At 41.4% G+C, this 20,305-nt stretch overlaps 1 protein-coding gene across 1 annotated transcript; it reads right to left on the bottom strand.

Moving 5' to 3' along the window:
* Nucleotides 1-497: 497 nt before the first annotated feature.
* C3H2orf50 (chromosome 3 C2orf50 homolog) lies at nt 498-6,549 on the bottom strand. Its single transcript, XM_039531631.1, has 4 exons — nt 6,416-6,549; nt 5,844-6,123; nt 2,054-2,093; nt 498-784 (listed from the first exon to the last, which is right to left on the bottom strand). Exons 2-4 carry the CDS (start codon nt 6,110-6,112, stop codon nt 593-595), a joined length of 501 nt encoding a protein of 166 aa, XP_039387565.1. The 5' UTR covers nt 6,113-6,123; nt 6,416-6,549; the 3' UTR covers nt 498-592.
* Between the last annotated feature and the right edge of the window lie 13,756 nt (nt 6,550-20,305).

The following is a 20,305-nucleotide window of genomic DNA, read 5'->3' as shown; positions in this document are numbered from 1 at the left end:
AGGAAGGAAAAGGGAAAAAGCAAATTAAAAACATGAAAAACTGTATCCATTTCCACAGAAGTAGGGAGAAAAATTAGAACAGAGGTTTTCTTCATCTTGGTTTTTACTTTCAGTGATGAGGTTAGACATTGAGGTGATGGGGAGCGTGATTTTAAAACCCTAGCTAGATAAACGGAACACAAGGGACTGCTGCTATCTAGTGCACTGATTACTTTGAAATTAAAATATTATAATATCTTGCATCTGGCAAGATCTTGTGATCAATCTTAGATAAGTTAGGGTTTCTTTTCTGGTGGTGACCCTGTTCCCTCTGAAGTTAATGCCATTTTTTTTGATGGGAGCATGATTGGACCCTGTGATCTAAACACCACATGTTTATATCCACTCTAATCCGATCACTCCAAATATTAAGAAGATCTCCCCAGAAGATTTTTAAGCACAAGGTCCACCTTTGCTCATGAAAAAATGCCATGCCAGACAATGATATCAGGAAAGGATTTGATGCTTTGTAACTTCTTTACTGTGAGACTCTAAAAAGATTGTTAGCTTGAATCCTGCCACATATCTTGTTAGGGATATTTTCTTTCCAACACTAGGAGGGCTGGAACTCATGCTCAAGTTTCTTCTTTTGTCTTCCATGGCTGAGGAAATAATCCATGTTTACTAGAGTTTTGCCAATGTCAGTGTTCATTCTACTGCCGATAGTCTGGTTGGTGGTGTTGGGAATTTTGTCTGAGAACACAGGCATATACTCGGGCAGTTGCTCCTGCTCCTTTTTCTTACCCTGGAAAAAATAAATGGAAAGACCCTTGCTTAAGATTATGGGTAAATTTTCAACAGCCTCTAATTCCCATTTTCAAAAAAGAAAATGAAAGTCAATGAGACCCAAGATCCGAAGTCACTCAGATGTTTTGAAAAATTTTACCTGATGTTTTATATATTGAATTTATGTGAAAATGCTCTGTAGAGACAGTTAACTTAATCATTTATTAAGCTAACTGAAATTGGTGACACCCCATCAGCTTCCAAGAAGACACAGCTTAATTTGCTGTTGAAAAGTGGTATACCATCTTATTCACCAAGGGTCAGCAGTCTTTAAAGAAATGGCACCCAAGAACTTAGCTCTGTGAACCAATCAAAGAACAGTCTGAGCACATGGTAATTTAATGCACCAACTTTCATCAGGATAAAGTGGTTTCAGATTGGCTGGTTGAATCATACATTTAAAAAATTTTTTGCAGTCATTTGGTATTTTAAAATATAAATGGTTTGGTCCTGTGTCCTTACACAGGCAAATGTCCAATTACTCCAAGGAGGAGTTTTGCCTGAGTATGAGCTGCAGGATTGGATTCAAAGTCATCAGTGTACATTTTTGTGATAAGATACCTATATTCTAAGAAGGGGAGTGTTATCTGGAGGGGAAATTCTGCTTCAAGCAATGACCTGATACTGCTCCCATTTGCAGTGAATGTGAAATTTATCATTGGGAGCATGACTTCCCATGCAAACCCGTTGACTTCAACAGCATTACATGGGCTGTCAGTCAGGACCAACTGTGGTGGTTGGTGATGGCAAGAACATAAAATGGAAGATATCCTCCCCCCGCTCCCCAAGTCATCAAGTCCAGTATCCTGCTATTATAGGCAACCACATCATATAATCCCATTTATAAACTTGTCGAGCAAGATGATGATGTGTTGGTTTTTTTTTTAAATAAATGACTCAGATTCTATTGTGCTGACAATATTTCTTAAATTCCTTCCTAGGCTGATTCTTCAAGCACCCTTTAAAAATGTCAGTCCTTTTATGGCATTTGTACTTTAATCAAAACTGAGGTGAAATACTCACACAGTGCATTCCATCTGCTTAGAACGAGAATAGCAGATGAGTGGCACTTCAGATTCCTTGGGCATATTTTCCTGCAGTTGTTAATCTTAAACAATTTGACAAATTACTTTCAAGGATGGCTCAATTTAGAATATTAGCTTACTAGAAATCCTGTTGTAAACCAAAAAGAGCCTGGATTAAGTTAGTAAATTTATGTGTAACCTACCATTGGATCATAGTCCTTCATAAAGCCCCAATTCTGGTACCTTGGAAAAGAAAAGAAAAAGTTTTTAACTTAAATGACTCATTCCTATTCTGTACTTTAGTTTAATAAGTTTTCTATGATTTAAAATAAACCTGATTTGCTATCATAGAATAAAGCTTCAAAAGTCAAGAATAGTGATTCCAAGTGATCAGTTAATTTTAGGTTTCTTTTCTTTTTAAAAGAGAAAATGAGCAGGCTCAGCCCCTGATTAAGAGATTATTTTGACCTATTTTAAATGCATAAATATTTGCAATGACTATAGATGTCCCTTTGAGCAGAAGTGGGTATTAATGGAAGACCCCCATCACAATTGGGATCACACTATGCTAGGCAGTATACAAACACATAGTAAGATAGTCCCAGTAACAAATAATAAATTAAAGGTTTTCACTCACATTTTCTCAGGACAAACTCTTTCCTCTCAACAGAAGTAGTCAGATAATTACAATAGTGATTTTGCCTTTTAATATAGATCAGGGTTTTGTGGGTCGCTACTGTACCGCTCTCTCTCTCCAGATAATTTTTACCTCAGTTGTGTGACTAGAATATCTTGGTACAGTCAGACTTTATTTTAGAACCAAGCTGTACATTCTTCTCAGAATGAATCCAGCTCTGAATTTGAACACAACTGGGCCACAAGTTGTTAATTCATGTTCTTCTATCATGCTCATCGCTGTGGCATCTGAACAATTAGAATCACACACACACAGTGGATACACAGAATGGTTTCACGTGGTGCAGACATGTTGATCTGCTCTTAGCAGGAGTTGCAAACATCTCCATTTACCGAATTGGCTAAAAGTTCAAGAGTGTCAGCTCCAAAACATGTGGATGAGCTCTTGTGTTTCAAAGACGTCTGCGTTATGGTTGCTGGCTTGCCAGCAATCTCTCCTATCATGCCAATAATAGATGCTGCTCTGATGTCTGTCTTTGCATGCTTTTTCTCGCAATGAAAATTCCGTTTCCAGCAACCCACAACCCAGAGATCCACTAGTGTCAATTAAAAGTTATTACTAACAATACCCAAACTTTGACAGAGTAATCCCCAGGCTTAGCCAGAATTCTAGGTATTCTACCTTCATTTTTCTAGTTAATAGCCATGTTAATGGAAAGAAATTCCTCCTAACAAGAACAAACATAGCAATATTCTCTTTGATTTTCACAGCCTTACAGGCGATTATCTATTTTAAAAATAACAGGCAAGCAGAAGCACCTGAAGTATGCGCTTTCCTTAGAAAAGTAACTTAATAAAGAGAAGTTTGTTTGCTGACTTGCCACTATTGTGTCTGCCATTTGAGAGTCTATTTAAGTTCCAAATCCGACATTTACAATCCATCCATTTCGTGCTGCTCAGACTAGTTTAATAGGAGAACAGTTTCTTACAGTCATAAAGCTCTCTGTGCTTAACACCTCCTTCCTGCAATGGCATTCTTTGTTGTCATGCTAAGCTTTATTTGCAGGTATGGGAGCAGCCACCTGCTACAGTGTTTTGTGCGAATGGACAAACTGGAAGCTGTGGCATGATCGCAGGATTATGAGTCAGGAAACCTGAGTCCTATTCCTGGCTCTGCCACTAATTTGCTTTGTGAGTCTGGGCAAATCCCTTCACTTTCCCCATCTGTAAAATGGGGCAAATGACAGTATAGCCATCTTTGTAAAGTGCTTTGGTATCTGTGGAGAGAAGGTGCTTCTAAGGGCTTGCCTTCCTGGTGAGTTACTTCATGGCAAACCACGGTGTAAATCTACAGCTCACTAGCTTGCTGTGCTGTAACTCACCATGTGGACACTGCTACTGTGGTGTGAAAGTCCTGCAGTGCAACTTAGCATATAATAATAATAAATTGGCATTGTATTTATTATTATATATTTTCATATCTCAGTAGTGTCTAGAGGCCCCAGCCAAGATCAGGGTCCCATTGTGCTAGGCGCTGTACAAACATATCCGATCTGGATAATACTATATTTGTATTCTGAAGTACTAGTAATCAGGGAATGCCTGGGCTTCATCATATGAAAATCCGCCCACTGGTCCCATTTCCTTACACCCTCTTTCATTCCTAGGCTACCAGACTGGAGAGGACTTCTCCCGTCCCAAGCTCTGTGTGGGGATGTGGGGCTGCTGTGGAGCTTTGTTCCTCTCACCTGGAGGCTGAGTTAAAGAGGCAAAGACAGAAGTTAAAAATGTGTCCCGGAGGAAAGAAGCAATCACTGCTAGGGTTGGTGCCACCTGCAGGAGGGAGAAGAGGAGCTACCAAAAGATCTTCTCTTCCCTCCTTCCCACTGAATTCAAGGAGAGGTCATGGTAGCTGATCGCCTACTTATTACCTTGCTTCCCTGGTGTCTGGCTGGATGAGGTTGGCATACAATCAGAACTCAAGCTAACCTTGCTTTTACCAAAGATATTCTTCTAGTGGGCACGTTTATGTTGTAAATTGGAGAATGACCACAAATAGAGAGAGAGAGAGAGAGAGAGAGAGAGAGTGTGTGTGTGTGTGTGTGTGAGAGAGAGAGAGAGAGAGAGAGAGAGAGAGAGAGAGATCTTAATGCCTGGTTCCATCAGATCAGCTCTGTATATACCCAGTCAAAGCATAATTTATGCCCTGGGCATGCTGTATACCAGGGGTAGGCAGCCTATGGCACGGGTGCCGAAGGCGGCACGTGAGCTAATTTTCAGTGGCACTCACACTGCCTGGGTCCTGGCCATTGGTCTGGGGGGCTCTGCATTTTATTTAATTTTAAATGAAGCTTCTTAAACATTTAAAAAACCTTATTTACTTTACTTACAACAATAATTTAGTTATATATTATAGACTTATAGAAAGAGACCTTCTAAGAACGTTAAAATGTATTACCGGCACGTGAAACCTTAAATTAGAGTGAATGAATGAAGACTCGGCACAGCACTTCTGAAAGGTTGCCGACCCCTGTTGTACACTCTGCTGATATATTAGTAACAATGGGATTTTCCCTGTGTGTGTGTGTGTCTATATGTGCAGGGTTAGGGGCACTCAAGAGATTTGCAGGGTTGAAGTACAAATAATTTTTTGGCAGAACACTCTGTCCAATCTCTACTTCAGCCACTTCCAAGAATTTGAGAACAGGCAATAATATCAGCATCTGTGCAATCAATTATAGATGGTGTCACATTTGTATCCTCACAGTGTGGACATATACAGCTGAGCAGTATTAAGCCTGGGGTTCTTTAGTGTCTCTGTTTCTGCTCAAGCATGACTTGCCAGGAGATCCGCTCCAATAGAGTATTGCAAAAAAGAGGAGAACAGAGATAGTGTTTACTCTCAGCAGTTGCAGGATTAGGGCCTGATCCAAAGTCCATTTAGTGGAAGTCTTTCCATTGACTTAATGGGTTTTGGATCAGGCCCTCAGGGTATGTCCGCACTGAGCGTAGGTGTGATTTCCAGCTCAAGTCGACATACCCACAGTAGCTCAATCAGAGTAAGTGCACTAAATACAGAGTGTAGCCACAGCAGTGCAAACGTCAGGCTGGGCTAGCTACCCTGAGTGTGATCCCATCTGAGACCCTAGGTACATACTGGCATGGCTAGCCCATCCTGCCACTCATACCACCACAGCAACACTTCTGTCTTTATCATGCTAGTTTGATCAGAGCTAGTGCAGGCATATCTACTTGAGCTGGAAATTACCCCTTCCAGCTAGAGTGTAGATATATCCTAAGTCTCTGAGTAGTGGCAGTGTTACGATGTGGATGTGAAACTGGAATTGGGGTACTTACCAATATTTTCTTCCCCTCCACTCAGCATCCATAAACTCCCTCCAGATCTTGTCCTGCCGAACTGGGTCCCTCTGCAGTGCTGCCTGCTCCTCCTCCCGGGCCCGGGCTGCCTGTTGTGCTAAGACCCGATTGGCAGGCAGAGCTTTCCCATGCTGGGTGGTGCTGAGAGAAGGAGACGAGGATGAGGCGAGTTCCACCAAAGGTCTGGCTGCTGGTAACTGGTATCCAGCGGAGGTGGTTCTCCTGAATCCAGTTGATCTGCTTCCCATCTGTGTCTCCCCTGTGACGCGATATGTTGTCACCACTAGGAAGGCTAAGAGGAGATGCTCTCCAAGACCCTCCAATTCCACAGCTCTCTCTCCTGCATCCCTTTCTCCCCCAGCACTTTCTTTCAGGATTTGGCAAGGAATCTGCACTAAGAACCCAACCTCCAACAGGCGACCTATGTGCTATTTTGTTTCCCCTTTACTTAATAACCCACTTCTACTAGGCAGCTGGTTTGTGTTGCCCCATTGGGTGATTGCTAAGAGAAGCTTCACTGTAATAATAATCTTAAAAAGAACAATCCTTACCAAAGGCTAAAGATACCAGCTGCAGCCAGCAAGTCCTAATTCTCAGCTTCTGAGACACCAGCTGCTGCTGCTCTGTGCAGGCAAGACCACTTGACGTTGATCTCAAAGTCCCTAGAACAGCGGCTGTGTTTGTAGCAAAGCCTGGTGTGATGTGTGCTGCCGAGTTTGCCAGGGTTAGTTTTAGTCTGTGTGTACAACTGAAACAGAACCCCCTGATAGTTGCTGGCTTCCCCAGTGTGTTTACTGTCTCCATTGGAAACCAGGCTGGCTCATGAATATTGATCCCAGAGGGAGTGGAAACCAGTGCAGACAGCTGCTGGGGACTTGGCTTTGAACTCTTATCAGGAGGGAATTTCTGTTTGTTTAGAATAAGGTCTTTCCAGGGATCAATGTTAGTTTCACACTTTGAAAGCCTCTTAATTTCAGGCCTGACTAAGAAAACTCCCATTGAAAACTCCTGCAGGCCTGAAAAATCAAAAATTGGTTCAAAAGGAGAGACCTTGAATTGCTTACTGCTCTCTAGACAAGGAGCTGACCATCTGCTACAAGCTCCTGGGTGCACTGTGACAGACTCACTAAACACATCCAGCGGGAGCTGAACAGTAAAACTGTCCTCTAGCCTCATCTTCCTTATAAATGCCACTGAACTGAAAAAACGAGCCATTTCCCAGTCTACCCTGCTACTTTGCTGGATTCCCCCTCTGGGTCTGCTCAGTGACTTGCATCCCAGATTGCTCTTCAGGGTACAGTGCATGAGGCTGATTAGCCATCTGAGGTGAGATTGCCATTTGGTGGCATTTACAAGCAAGCTGAAGCCGGAGGCCATTTTTAACTTTGAGCCTAAGGTCCCATGTGTTTATCAGTCAGTGCACTCCGGACTTCAATTCCTGGTAGATCAGCAGTGGGGTCTCTGAGGGAGGGGAGAGATCTATATCTCTATTTAGATCTGAATCTATATGTAAACTTACAGCGATTGCCTGTAAAAGGTCAGAATTTGCCAAGAGACACCACCTACTTACCACAATTACTTCTTATTTTGAATATAAGAAAAGAGTTTGGAATCCCAGATGTCTCATTACAATCTTCAAGCCACCTCCTATATGTAGAATACTTCCCAGTTCTGGTTCACCAAGCCCCTGCCGGGTCTTTATTCACATCTCTCCTTAAGACCCATTTCTTCGGCGATGTCCACAAGAAGTGAATCAATAATAATTTAAAAGTATATAAAAATCATCCAGGTGGATACATAGCTAAACTGGAACCCCTACTAATTATAACCCACTCCCAGATGCCTTTGTCTGGACTCTGTCTAAGGTGACATTCTAAGGCTCCAATCCTAAATTGGGATGCACAAGTGTGGATTCTTGCACCTTTTCAGTGCTCCAGTTAAGTGAGTGCATTCTTGATGCACGATCAGGGCCTACGTGTCCATCTCAGAGACAGACAAGCACCTAGCCGTTAAAACAGATCTTTCTGACTCTGACCCTACTAACTGAGAAGAGAGGGGAGTGTTTATCAAATTGGGAATTTTGATCTTAAACCAAGGTAGGCTAGGTAGGAGTCTACACATGGGACTAGCTGTTCTCTCGCTGCTTCTCTGGACACAGTATGCACTGGGATGGTGGTTGTGACATGCCTGTAAAATAAAAGGACTTTAGAAAACATTACAATACTATGATTTTCTGACACATCTACTGCTTCAGAAACAAGGCGATCAAGAGCTAAAAATGGAACTTTATGCTTTAAATTACTCCACTTTCCTTAGGGATTAGAAGTCATCAAACAGCGCTGCTACCATACCATTAACACACAGCAGGGTGAGTTTAAGGGTGATGTATTGGACATTGCTGTGAAATTCCTTACTGTATGTTCAAATCATCATTAATATTATTAAATAAAAAGATGGTTTAAGGAATGCTTTTAGATAATGCACTACTTTCCTCTCTTATCACGTACCTGTAAACATTTCTGGTTACCCAGAAAGGATATTATAGTGGGAGGCTCATTTGGAATTATGATGGTTTTTGTTTTATGCTGCTCTCTTTTTATTAGTGTATGTTGATGCTTAATAGGACTTGACGTAGGTATCCACATAGTCTGATTCTAATGTACCAATAGGCCTTTTTCTTTTGGGGGGGGCAGGCGGGAGGGAGGGACTGTGTCTGGGACATTTTTTAAAAGGGACACTGTAAGTGGCAGAAACTCTGGTTAGGAGTTTGCTGTGTGTAGTTTGTTCCGCAGGCCTGTGTTTATGTAATGGCAGCATCCAGAACTCTCAGATAGAGTTTTAATGATGTTCTTGATTTACAATGGTGATACGAACTGTAAACTTTTATTTGAAAAAAATCATATCATTTCATTCTTTTCTACACATGTATAATTTGCTTTTTTTCCCTCCCTAAGAAAATAATGTTTTAAGATGTTTTTCTGTGGGGAAAAAAATCTCAGATGTTTAGATATTAATTTCACTTGACCACAAGAAGAGGTTGTAGTTTAAGCTATGCAAAACTTGACTGGATGGCTGAGGATAACATGCACTGCTTTTTAAAAAAACATTATTTTAAACTACGTAATTTCTCCAAGATCTAAACTATTTAAACTATACAATAGTTAGAAAAATCAGACTGTGTAAGTCAATATCAACTGTATTTTTTCTTATCTGGAACCAACTTCTGCTTTGCCTTTGGTGGAAATTATTTTAGTTGGTAAATTTGTTGCTAGAACTCCCATCCCAATCCCATAATGAGCTCCATGAGGCGCAGGGGTGAGCCTGTGTTGTTCTGATTGAAGGATTGGGATTACGAGTCTTATCCTTAAACACTATATTGTGGTTTTATTGTTTCATGGAAATGATAGATGAAAATGCATTCTCTGCATTTTCCAAATCAGCAGAGAATTTTGTCTTTGGAGGTGGGGAAGGAGGGAAGACTGTGATGAAGTCAACATGGTAGAAAAGTCAGTGTGTATTGGCACATGGCAGAAAATATCTGAGTTTCCTTCCAGTCTAAGGTACTCTGGTTCTGCCCATGGGATTTGGTTTCAGAATTAAGGGTCTGGAATTCTTTCCAATGTGTTTATTTTTCAGAAGTCTCTTTTATATTTATGTTTCCATACATTGCAGAATGTTACAGTAACATGCAGTGTTATTTTCCTCTCCCCCAACTCACTAATGTGATGGAATTTTCCCCCCTGTGTAAATAGAGACTTTTTTTTATATTGCATTAAATATGCATTATTCTAAACTCTCAGGATTGTCACATGTTTGCTGTGGTGTTTTGTGAAGGTGAGAGCAGAGGAGTGGGGTAGGGTTGCCAACCCTCTAGGATTGGCCTGGAATCTCCCGGAATCAGCACCTATCTCCCGGTGACTATTGAAAGCAATCCGGGAGATTTTAATAGGATCAGTCAGCATTGGCCACCCTAGAATGGGGGAAGCAGTCTGGGTTCTTCCATTCTTGGGCCTGTTGCTGAATGGCAATTTAGCCATGGTCAGGTATGTCATGTAACCTTTCTTTGCCTTTTATATTGTATACAGCACTCTGCCCAAACTATCATTAAAATTATAGGTGAGAAAACTACAAAAAGGCCATTTAAAGTGTTTGTCGACTTGCCAGGAAGATTGCCATAGATATTCCATGGTTTAGGTTGAGCTTCAAAGAATTTAAGGCCAGAAGGGATCATTATGATCATCTCCTCTGGCCTCCTGTATAACACAGGCCAGAGAGTTTGAGGAGAGAGCATTACAGAGTAGAGTTGTGGCACTTGAAGGAGAAAACCATCCATCCTACCACCATTTTGAGATTATATCTGGGGACACTAGGCCTTCGGTCATCACTGCTCTTAATTACCATAGTGGGGCATAAATTAAGATACAGTTGATTAGGTCCCATGTTACTAAAAGAGATTATATATAAAATCTTGAAGTATACTTGTGAGATAACAGGCAGCAGGTGCAGTTTGCAACATACTGACCTCATAAACCCTTGTAGACAAAGTATCAGAGGGGTAGCCATGTTAGTCTGTATCCACAAAAACAACGGGGAGTCCAGTGGCACTTTAAAGACTAATAGATTTATTTGGGCATAAGCTTTCATGGGTAAAAAACCCATTTCTTTAACATCTGAAGAAGTGAGTTTTTTACCCACGAAAGCTTATGCCCAAATAAATCTGTTAGTCCTTAAGGTGCCACCGGACTCCTCGTTGTTCTTGTAGATAAAGGCCCTAGAGCAGTTGTGCTGCTGTGTTCTTCCATGGCTGAAATTTATGAATAGTTTTCAGTTAGAGTCCCAGATAAAGCACATCACAATAATCCAGCCAAGAGCCAGGAAGGCATAGAGTGTGAATAAACAGCCATACTAGGCCTTTATTATTTTGTATTTGATGTTTATAATTGCTTAAGACAGAACAAGGAGTAATGGTCTCAAGTTGCAGTGGGGGAGGTTGAGTGAAAAAGTTTTTCCTAATATCCAACCTAAGAGTGTGGTGAAGCACTGGAATGGGTTACCTAGGGAGGTGGTGGACTCTCCTTCCTTAGAGGTTTTTGAGGCCAGGCTTGACAAAGCCCTGGCTGGGATGATTTAGTTGGGAATTGGTCCTGCTTTGAGCAGGGGGTTGGACTAGATGACCTCCTGAGGTCCCTTCCAACCCTGAGATTCTATGATTCTATGATTAAGGAACATTCTCATCGCTAGAGGGAGCTTTAGCACTTAGATAAGAGAACAACATTGCTTTATCTTTTTTTATCTTTCCATTTTCCCCTGCGCAATTGGTCTAAATAATTCCAAGAGAACTTCATTAGTTACTGGGATAACATGACCAATTATTTATGAAAGGACTATGCTTGATATCAGTGTAATAGGAATCTAGAGTAAGGCAGCAATCTCATCTATACCCACAAACACAAGGAGCCATTATTAGCAGGCAGGTCTTTTAATTACACCAGCTCAGGAGCAGGGGCAGCTCCAGGCCACTTAGGAATCTGGGTCAAAATCAGTACTTGGTCCTGCCTAGTGAAGGCAGGTGGCTGGACTCGAGGACCCTTCGGGGTCCCTTCCAGTTCTAGGTATATCTCCATTAATTATTATTATTATTATTATTATAACTGTTATCCATTAGTTATTTGTAATCTAAAGTATCTAAAGAGCATTTTCCTTGAACAGCACCTAAGAAGGTTTCCATTTGCCATCTCCTCACCATATTCAGAGAGGGAGAGCAGCTTTGCTTTCTTCTCATTATTGCTTTTCTGCATCTGTTTGAGTGGTTGGTTGCCTAATAGAGTCACTGTAGCTTAGGGTGACCAGATGTCCCAATATTTGGGGCTTTTTCTTATATAGATGCCTATTACCTCCCACCCTCTGTCCCTATTTTTCATACTTGCTATCTGGGCACCCTACTGTAGCTCATCTTAAATAAAATAAGGTCAGAGTTTACAAACTTGAGTGCCTAAAGTTCATCACCTAAGTGCATATTTAGGTACCTAAATAAAAGTGGCCTGATTTTCAAAGGTGTTCAGCACGTGCAGCTTCCACTGACTGAAAATCAAGCTACTTCTCTCGAGGCTCCCAAATATGGATCTAAAGGCCTAAAATTAGGCACCCAGGTTTGAAAATTTTGACCACAAGTTTTACTTGTTGTAGTAAAACATTTTTAATGCTTTAATTGTAGTTGTCTGCTTACCTGGCTTAGACATCATTTACCTTTTAAAAATAGAAACTCTATTACTAAATCCCCATGCTTCAGGTAGCAATACAAAAATGAAAGAAAAAAAGATGAGATCCTCATGAATCTCAAGAAATGTGGCAGCCGCAGTCAAACAAAATTGGATCAGCAACATTTGTTAGCATTTAAAATGTATCAGACTGGACTCTGCTTGTGACAGACGGCTTTGTAAATATCTTTTTATAGTTTTACTGAAGACACTGATTCAAAGCTTGTCTGCAATGATGGGCAGTACTCCAGCTCCCAGGCAAGGGGGCTCTGGGTTCAGGAGGCTCTGCCTTAGAATGCTCAGGTCAGATGTGAATGGACTCTCTGGAATGTTGAGGCCAGTTTAATAAACAGTAGACAGTTGTTACAGGAATAATAACGGAGTTGCATTACTAAGATAAAATTACGCAGGCTCCTAGCAGCTGATCACTAGATGGGGCAATATTGCACTATTAGGTAGGTGCATTAGAGGGATTTTACACCTTCTTCTGAATATCTGACATTGGCCACTGTCAGATACAAGGTACTGGACTAGATGGCCCACTAGTCTTTTCTGGTAGGACAGTTCCTATGCCTCCATATGTCAGAAGGGAGAGGCAGCATCCTAGATCTCTCAAAGCTAGTGCAGGTATGTCTCCTGGAGTTGGGAACAACAACCCCAGCTCAAAGTGCAGACATACCCTGTGTGTATGCCATAATTTGAACAACTGCAATACAACTGCTGTACAGACTGTTTAAATCATCTAAATACTAATGGCCTAGAACACCACTTTCCCCACATTTTCACCTCATCTGGGGCCAGATTTTTAGAGAAGTGGGTCTTATGGGCCACAAGCAAAAAACCAGGATGCAATTATGTGTGTTATTTTGTTCACATAGGTTGGGATGTTCAAAGGGGCCCAACGGGGATTCGGGTGTCTAAATGTCTCTGGCTCTTTTTAATATTCTACTCCTAGTTTTGCAGCTACTTAAAAAGGCCTTCATATTTAAAAATAGGCATAGTAGAATTCAATTTTTTAAAACAATTTTGACAGAATATCAATGTTTATTTTAAAACCTTTTCTCATTGGTATAATTATTGGTATACATTTTCACAGTTGCTTGAAATTATGGGTTTTAAGCATTTTTATTCTGGCTGTCTAGTGATTAAAAAAATTAATTGTGATTAATCGCACTGTTAAACAATAACAGAATACCACTTTTTAAAATATTTTTGGATGTTTTCTACCTTTTTAAATATATTGATTTCTATTACAACACAGAATACAAAGTGTACAGTGCTCAGCTCAGCTTATATTTATTTTTTATTACAAATATTTGTGCTATAAAAAATAAATGGTATTTTTCAATTCACCTCATACAAGTACTGTAGTGCAGTCTCTTTATCATGAAAGTTGAACTTACAAATGTGGAATTATGTATAAAAATAACTGCGTTCAAAAATAAAACAATGTAAAACTTTAGAGCCTACAAGTCCATTCAGTTGTATTTCTTGTTCAGCCAGTCACTCAGGCAAACAAGTTTGTTTACATTTGCAGGAGATAATGCTGCCTGCTTCTTGTTTACAATGTCATCTGAAAGTTAGAACAGACGTTCTCATGGCAATGTTGTAGCCGGCATCGCAAGATATTTACGTGCCAGATGCGCTAAAGATTCATATGTCCCTTTGTGCTTCGGCCACCATTCCAGAGGACATGTATCCATGATAATGACAGGTTCTGCTCGATAACAATCCAAAGCAGTGTGGACCGACGCATGTTCACTTTCATCATCTGAGTCAGAGGCAACCATCAGAAGGTTGATTTTCTTTTTTGGTGGTTCAGGTTCTGTAATTTCTGCATTGGAGTGTTGCTCTTTTAAGACTTCTGAAAGCATGCTCCACACCTCGTCCCTCTCAGAGTTTGGAAGGCCCTTCAGATTCTTAAACCTTGGATCGAGTGCTGTAGCTATCTTTGGAAATCTCACATTGGTATCTTCTTTGCATTTTGTCAAATCTGCAGTGAAAGTGTTCTTAAAATGAACAACATGTGCTGGGTCATCATCTGAGACTGCTATAATATGAAATATATGGGAGAATGTGGGTAAAACAGAGCAGGAGACATAGAATTCTCCCCCAAGGAGTTCAGTCAACATTTAATTAATGCATTTTTTTTTTAACGAGCATCATCAGCATGGAAGTATGTCCTCTGGAATGGTGGCTGAAGCATGAAGAGGCATACGAATATTTAGCATATCTTGCACGTAAATACCTTGCAATGCCGGCTACAAAAGTGCCATGCGAACGCCTGTTCTCACGTTCAGATGACATTGTAAATAAGAAGCGGTGAGCTTCTTATCTCCCATAAATGTAAACAAACTTGTTTGTCTTAGAGATTGGCTGAATAAGAAGTAGGACTGAGTGGACTTGTAGGCGCTAAAGTTTTACATTGTTTTGGTTTTGAGTGGAGTTATGTAAAAAAATCTACATTTGCAAGTTGCACTTTCACAATAAAGAGATTGCACTACAGTACTTGTATGAGATGAATTGAAAAATACTATTTTTTATCATTTTTACAGTGCAAATATTTGTAATAAAAATAATAATAAAAAGTGAGCACTGTACACTTTGTATTCTGTGTGGTAATTTAAATCAATATATTTGAAAATGTAGAAAAACATCCAAAAATATTTAATAAATTTCAATTGGTAGTCTATTGCTTAACAGTGCGATTAATCGCGATTAATTTTTTTGAGTTAATCATGTGAGTTAACTGCAATTAATCCCATCTCTGTCTTGGAGGAATGGCTACTCAACAAACTGATATGTCATTATGTTCTATTACTAATGATGTAATTGTAGCACCCTCGTAGCCAAGATGGAGTCTGCTCTGCAGGCAGCTCTGGCCAAGAGAGAGCGCACGCAGGAAGGCAGCAGGAAAAATCCCTTCCACCCCAGGGGCACCTGTTCTAAACCCCCCAGGGTGAACACACCCACCCACAGGAAAAGTACAATGGATATAAGAAAGGGAAATGTTTATTTATAGAGGGATGAGAGGAGAAAAACAACAAGGGGAAATATAGGGGGAGTGGTAAAACAGGGTTGCATCCAAACCAAGGCCCCACAGGCCCAGTAGTAGCACAGTTTGAAAGGGCAGACACTGAGCAATGTGTCTGCACACAGAGTTCAGGAATCCTGGGCAAAGTTCCAGTCCAGTGGTGAGTCTTGAGTGCTCCTGGTCATCTTTGGTGCCAGTGAACTTTTCCCAACAAACCCCTTTGGTGCCCTCTTCTGCCGCTCTCTGCAAAGCCCCACAGAGCGACCCCCTCTCCACTTAACTAGCTAGCAGCCTCCCTCCTTGTTCCCAATGCAGTCACAAGCCCCAGTACTCACAGCCCCACGCAGCTCTGGGCAGCCGTGATACTGGGTCCAGCTCCGGCCTGTCCTTCTCGGGTGATTCCTCCCTGGCACAGTACTCCTTCTGGCTCCTGTCCTGGGGTGTCCCTGGTTGGCCACCCTGTCCTTCCCAGGCAGGGCCATCCTTACCCATATGCAAAGTACGCAGCTGCAAAGGGCACCAGGAAACTTAGGGCACAAAATTTCCTGGTGCCCTTCGCATCTGCGTGCTGCTCCAGCCCCTTCATCACCTCTCCCCCATGGCCTCCTGTCCCAGCCCCCACCCTGCTCCGCCTCCACCCCGCCCCAGCTCCGCCCCAGCCCCATCTCTCCCCACCCCTGAGGACTGGAGCAGGGCCGGGCCTGCACTCATTGGTGGCGGGAAGTGCAGGGACCCGGCCTCAGCCACGCCACCAGTGAGTGCTTGGGGGTGGTTCCTCCCTGCCCCCCATGCCAGCCCCCTCCCCCACCCCCCCGTGGAGGCTTGGGGCCCCACACATCTCCTGCGAGGGGGGGGGCGGGCAGAGGGGGCTGCGTAGGGCCCCAGAATAGCTAGGGACAGCCCTGTTCCCAGGCTTCAGGCAGGTTCTCTGCTGCTTTACTTTGTAAGGACCTGCAGGCTGCAGCTGTTCTCTCCCTGGAGCTCCAAAGCCACACCCTGGAGTTTCCCTCCTTTCTCTCCCTGCTCCCCCTGGGCTCTTAGGAAAAAGGGGCCATGCTCTCTAAACCCCAAAGGGGTTACAACAATAATGAACAGAGCTCCTGCTTCACATATTGCCTTCTTTGACTAATGAGGGGTGAAATATTCAATTCTTTGCCTGACTTATTACAAGTGTAGCTCCTGTTGTAGTTAATTACTCCCACGTGAGCCAAACCATTATTTCCCATTAAAATTGGCTTCCCTATTAATTTTTTAAAAGCATCAACCTTTCCTTCTAACAACCTTATAGGACTATTCAGAAAAGCTGGACATTTGAGACTAAAAGTAAAATTTTATGCAGAATTCATATGGAAGCGTTTACCTATATTACTGTATTTCTGATTTTAGTCAAACGTGTACTCTCTGATCAGTTAGCATAAGTAAATAGCAGCAGCTTTCTTATACTTGTAGCTACAGCATAGACACAGTTTAAAAACTCTAAGTTATGATGTTATCTTCTAATTAAGGCCATGTCTACACCATAGCTGCTGCAGTGGCACGGCAGCTCTGCCGCTGTAGGGTAGAGACGCTTCTTACAGTGATGGAAGGGTTTTTTCTGTCAATGTAGTTGATCCATTTCCATGAGAAGAGATTTTTCCATTGACTTAGCCGTGTCTATACTAGATCTTAGGTCAACCTAACTAAGGTGCTCAGGGTGTGAAATTTATCATAGCCCTGAGCAACATAGCTAGGTTGATCTAATTTTGAGGTGTAGACCGGGCCTAATAGAAGGATTCATTTTAGAGATGCCTCAGCAACTCCATACTTAATGGGATTCAATAGTCTTGTGAAAAAATTTCATTTTGAACCCTGAAACCTTGAGTGACTCAGCTAAATGTTGAGCTTGTGAGACCACTGTATGTGTGTGTGAAGTTTTCAGACTGAACTGAACTCAAAGCTAATAGCAATCTCAACTGCCATATACTGTTTGCATCAAATGCTGAGAGGCATGTTTAAGAGTAGGGGGAGTGGTATAAATAAATAAAGCTGCATCATGTCCTTGGGCACTCTGTACTCCCATTCTGCAGCAGCCCACACGCCTTTTGGAGTCTCTTAAATGTCCCTTTAGCCTAATATATGGTAAATATTCATTTAGAATGTGTATTTTAACTAAAGGCAGCCTATAACTTTTGGTGTTTGAGCTTGTAAAAACCACAAAAACAAACAAACTGTGAGAGCTGCCTTATATCTTGATATCACAAAATATCGGTTAAAGTAACCCCACCTACAATGAAACTGATCAATCCAACTTCCTGCTTGTACATACCTTTGCTGTTGATCTTGCGATATCACATTGGTTTTCTTGAAATAAGGACTTTGCAGAGCCATGCTGAGGACAGTTGTTTTACTCCTGTGCTCTGTGTTTTATGACCTTCACTGTAGGTATTGTTGTTCACTCAATGAACTAAATAGTCTTTGAGCAAAAGAACACACCATAGCAACCCTCAGCTTCTGTTTACAGTTCAAATAAGTTTCTATTGATAGAAAACATATTTATTTATGTTATGAGGGGTTTTCTAGACAAATAAATTAAACTAATAGTTTTAGTAAAAAGAATAGGATTTTCACAAAGATATGTTGAAAATAAACTCAATGTCAGTGTTTAAATGGTAACGCCTTTTTTATGAGTTGTCTGTAAATGAAACACCACATCCACCCTGTCTGGCAAGAACACTGTGCAACTTCTAGTTATTAATAGTGGCAATGGGCATGAACTTAACCCCTAGATCCAAATGCCTCAGAACTTAGTGCAATTTGAAATCTAGAACTGACATCTGCAGCTTGTCCACCCTCTCGAGGCTGGAATTCTAGTTTGGGAACTTTGATGAACTACAACAGCCTACTAGAATTGTGATATACTCAGGGCTGAAGTGTGAAACGTTAGGGCTTTTTAATTTTTGTGCAGGTTGGATTAGGTTTGGAACTCCCATTAATATTAATTTCTGTAAAGAGTTATAAGCCGGTGTAACTCCCTCATAGAATCATAGAAATGTAGGGCTGGGAGGGACCTGGAGAGCAGATCCTTGCAACAGGACCAGAACCCAATGGGACCCAACTACAAGTGTTAGATTCAGGCCAGGTAGGAAAAGAACTCAATCTGCTCAGGTTGGGTTTAGACTGGCTGTGGTCAAGTTGGGCTTGGGTCAGGCTTTAGAATTAGGCCAAAGCAGACCTTGACTTGAGAGGTCATTTAATCCAGCCCCCTGCACTGAGGCAGGACAGAGTAAACCTAGACCATCCCCGACAGTGTTTAAGAACATAAGAATGGCCATATTGGGTCAGACCAGTGTTCCATCTAGCTCAGTGTCTTGTTCTCCCCCAGTGGCCAGAGCTGGATGCTTCGGTGGGAATGAACAGAACAGGGCAATTAATGAGTGATCCATCCCCTGTTGTCCAGTCCCAACTTCAGGCATTTAAAGGCTAAAAGACATCTGGAGCATGGGGTTGCATTCCTATCCATCTCGGCTAATAGCCATTGATGGACCTATCCTCCATGAACTTATCTAATTCTTTTTTGAACCCAGTTATACTTTTGGCCTTCACAACATCCCCTGGCAATGAGTTCCACAGGTTGACTGTGCATTGTGTGAAGAAATACTTCCTTATGTTTGTTTTAAACTGGCTGCCTATTAATTTCATTGGGTGAATCCTGGTTTGTAAGTTATGTGAAGGGGTAAATAACACTTCCTAATTCACTTTCTCCACACCAGTCATGATTTTATTAACCTCTATCATATCCTGCCTTAGTCGTCTCCTTTCCAGACTGAACAGTCCCAGTCTTTTTAATCTCTCCTCATACGGAAGCTGTTCCATACCCCTAATAATTTTTGTTGCCCTTCTCTGTATCTTATTCAATTTTAATACATCTTTTTTTGAGCTAGGGCGACCAGAATTGCACACAGTATTCCAGGCATGGGTTCACCATAGGTTTATATATGACAATATGACATTTTCAGTCTTGTTATCGATCATTTTCTTAATGGTTCCTAACATTCTGTTAGCTGTTTGACTGCTGCTGCACACTGAGTGGCTGTTTCCAGAAGACTGTCCATGATGACTCTGCAATTTCTTTCTTGAGGGGTAATAGTTAATTTAGACCCCATCGTTTTGTATATATAGTTGGGATTATGTTTTCCAATGTGCATTACTTTGCACTTATCAACACTGAATTTAATCAGCCATTTTCTTGCCCATGCAGTGTTGTTGTTGGTCCAACGATATTAGAGAGACAAGGTGGGTGAGGTAATATCTTTTATTAGACCAACTTCAGTTTGTGAGAGAGACAGTTTTTGAGCTTACACAGAGCTGATCTGAAGAAGAGCTCTGCATAAGCTTGAAAGCTTCTCTCTCTCACCAACAGAAGTTGGTCCAATAAAAGATATTACCTCACCCACTTGTCTTTAATTTTCTTGCCTGGTCACCCAGTTTTTTAAGATTGCTTTGTAACTCTTCCCAGTCAGCTTTGGAATTCACGTTCTTGAATAATTTTGTATTGTCTTCAAATTTTGACACCTCACTGTTCACAGCCTTTTCCAGATCATTTATGAATATGATGAACAGCAGAGATCCCAGTACAGATCCTCTCCTTTGTGAAAGCCAATAATTTATTCCTACCCTTTGTTTCCTATCTTTTAATCAGGTACTGATCCATGGGAAATCCTTTCCTCTGACCCCATGACTGCTTGTTTTGCTTAAGAACTTTTGGTATGGGACATTATCAAAGGCTTTGTTCTTTATTATAGTTTCAACCAATTTGCCTGGTACTGAAGGCTTACTGGCCTATAATTGCCAGGATCACCTCTGGAGCCTTTTTTTTGGCATTACATTATCTGGTACAGTGACTACATACCACAGTTAGTACTTCTGTAATTTCATATTCCTTCAGAACTCTTGGGCGAATACCATATGGTCCTGGTGACTTATTACTGTCTAATTTATCAGTTTGTTCCGAAATCTCCTCTACTGATCCCTCACTCTGGAATTGTTCCTCAGATTTGTCAGATCTAAAAAGAATGGTTCAGGTGTGGGAATCTCCCTCACATCCTCTGCAGTGAAGATCAGTGCAAAGAATTTACTTAGCTTCTCCACAATGGCCTTGCCTTTCTTGAGTG

This window comes from Mauremys reevesii, linkage group 3 (assembly GCF_016161935.1).
Source record: "Mauremys reevesii isolate NIE-2019 linkage group 3, ASM1616193v1, whole genome shotgun sequence".
In the NCBI taxonomy this organism is placed as follows: domain Eukaryota; kingdom Metazoa; phylum Chordata; order Testudines; family Geoemydidae; genus Mauremys; species Mauremys reevesii.
This window is presented reverse-complemented; position numbering and strand designations above follow the sequence as displayed.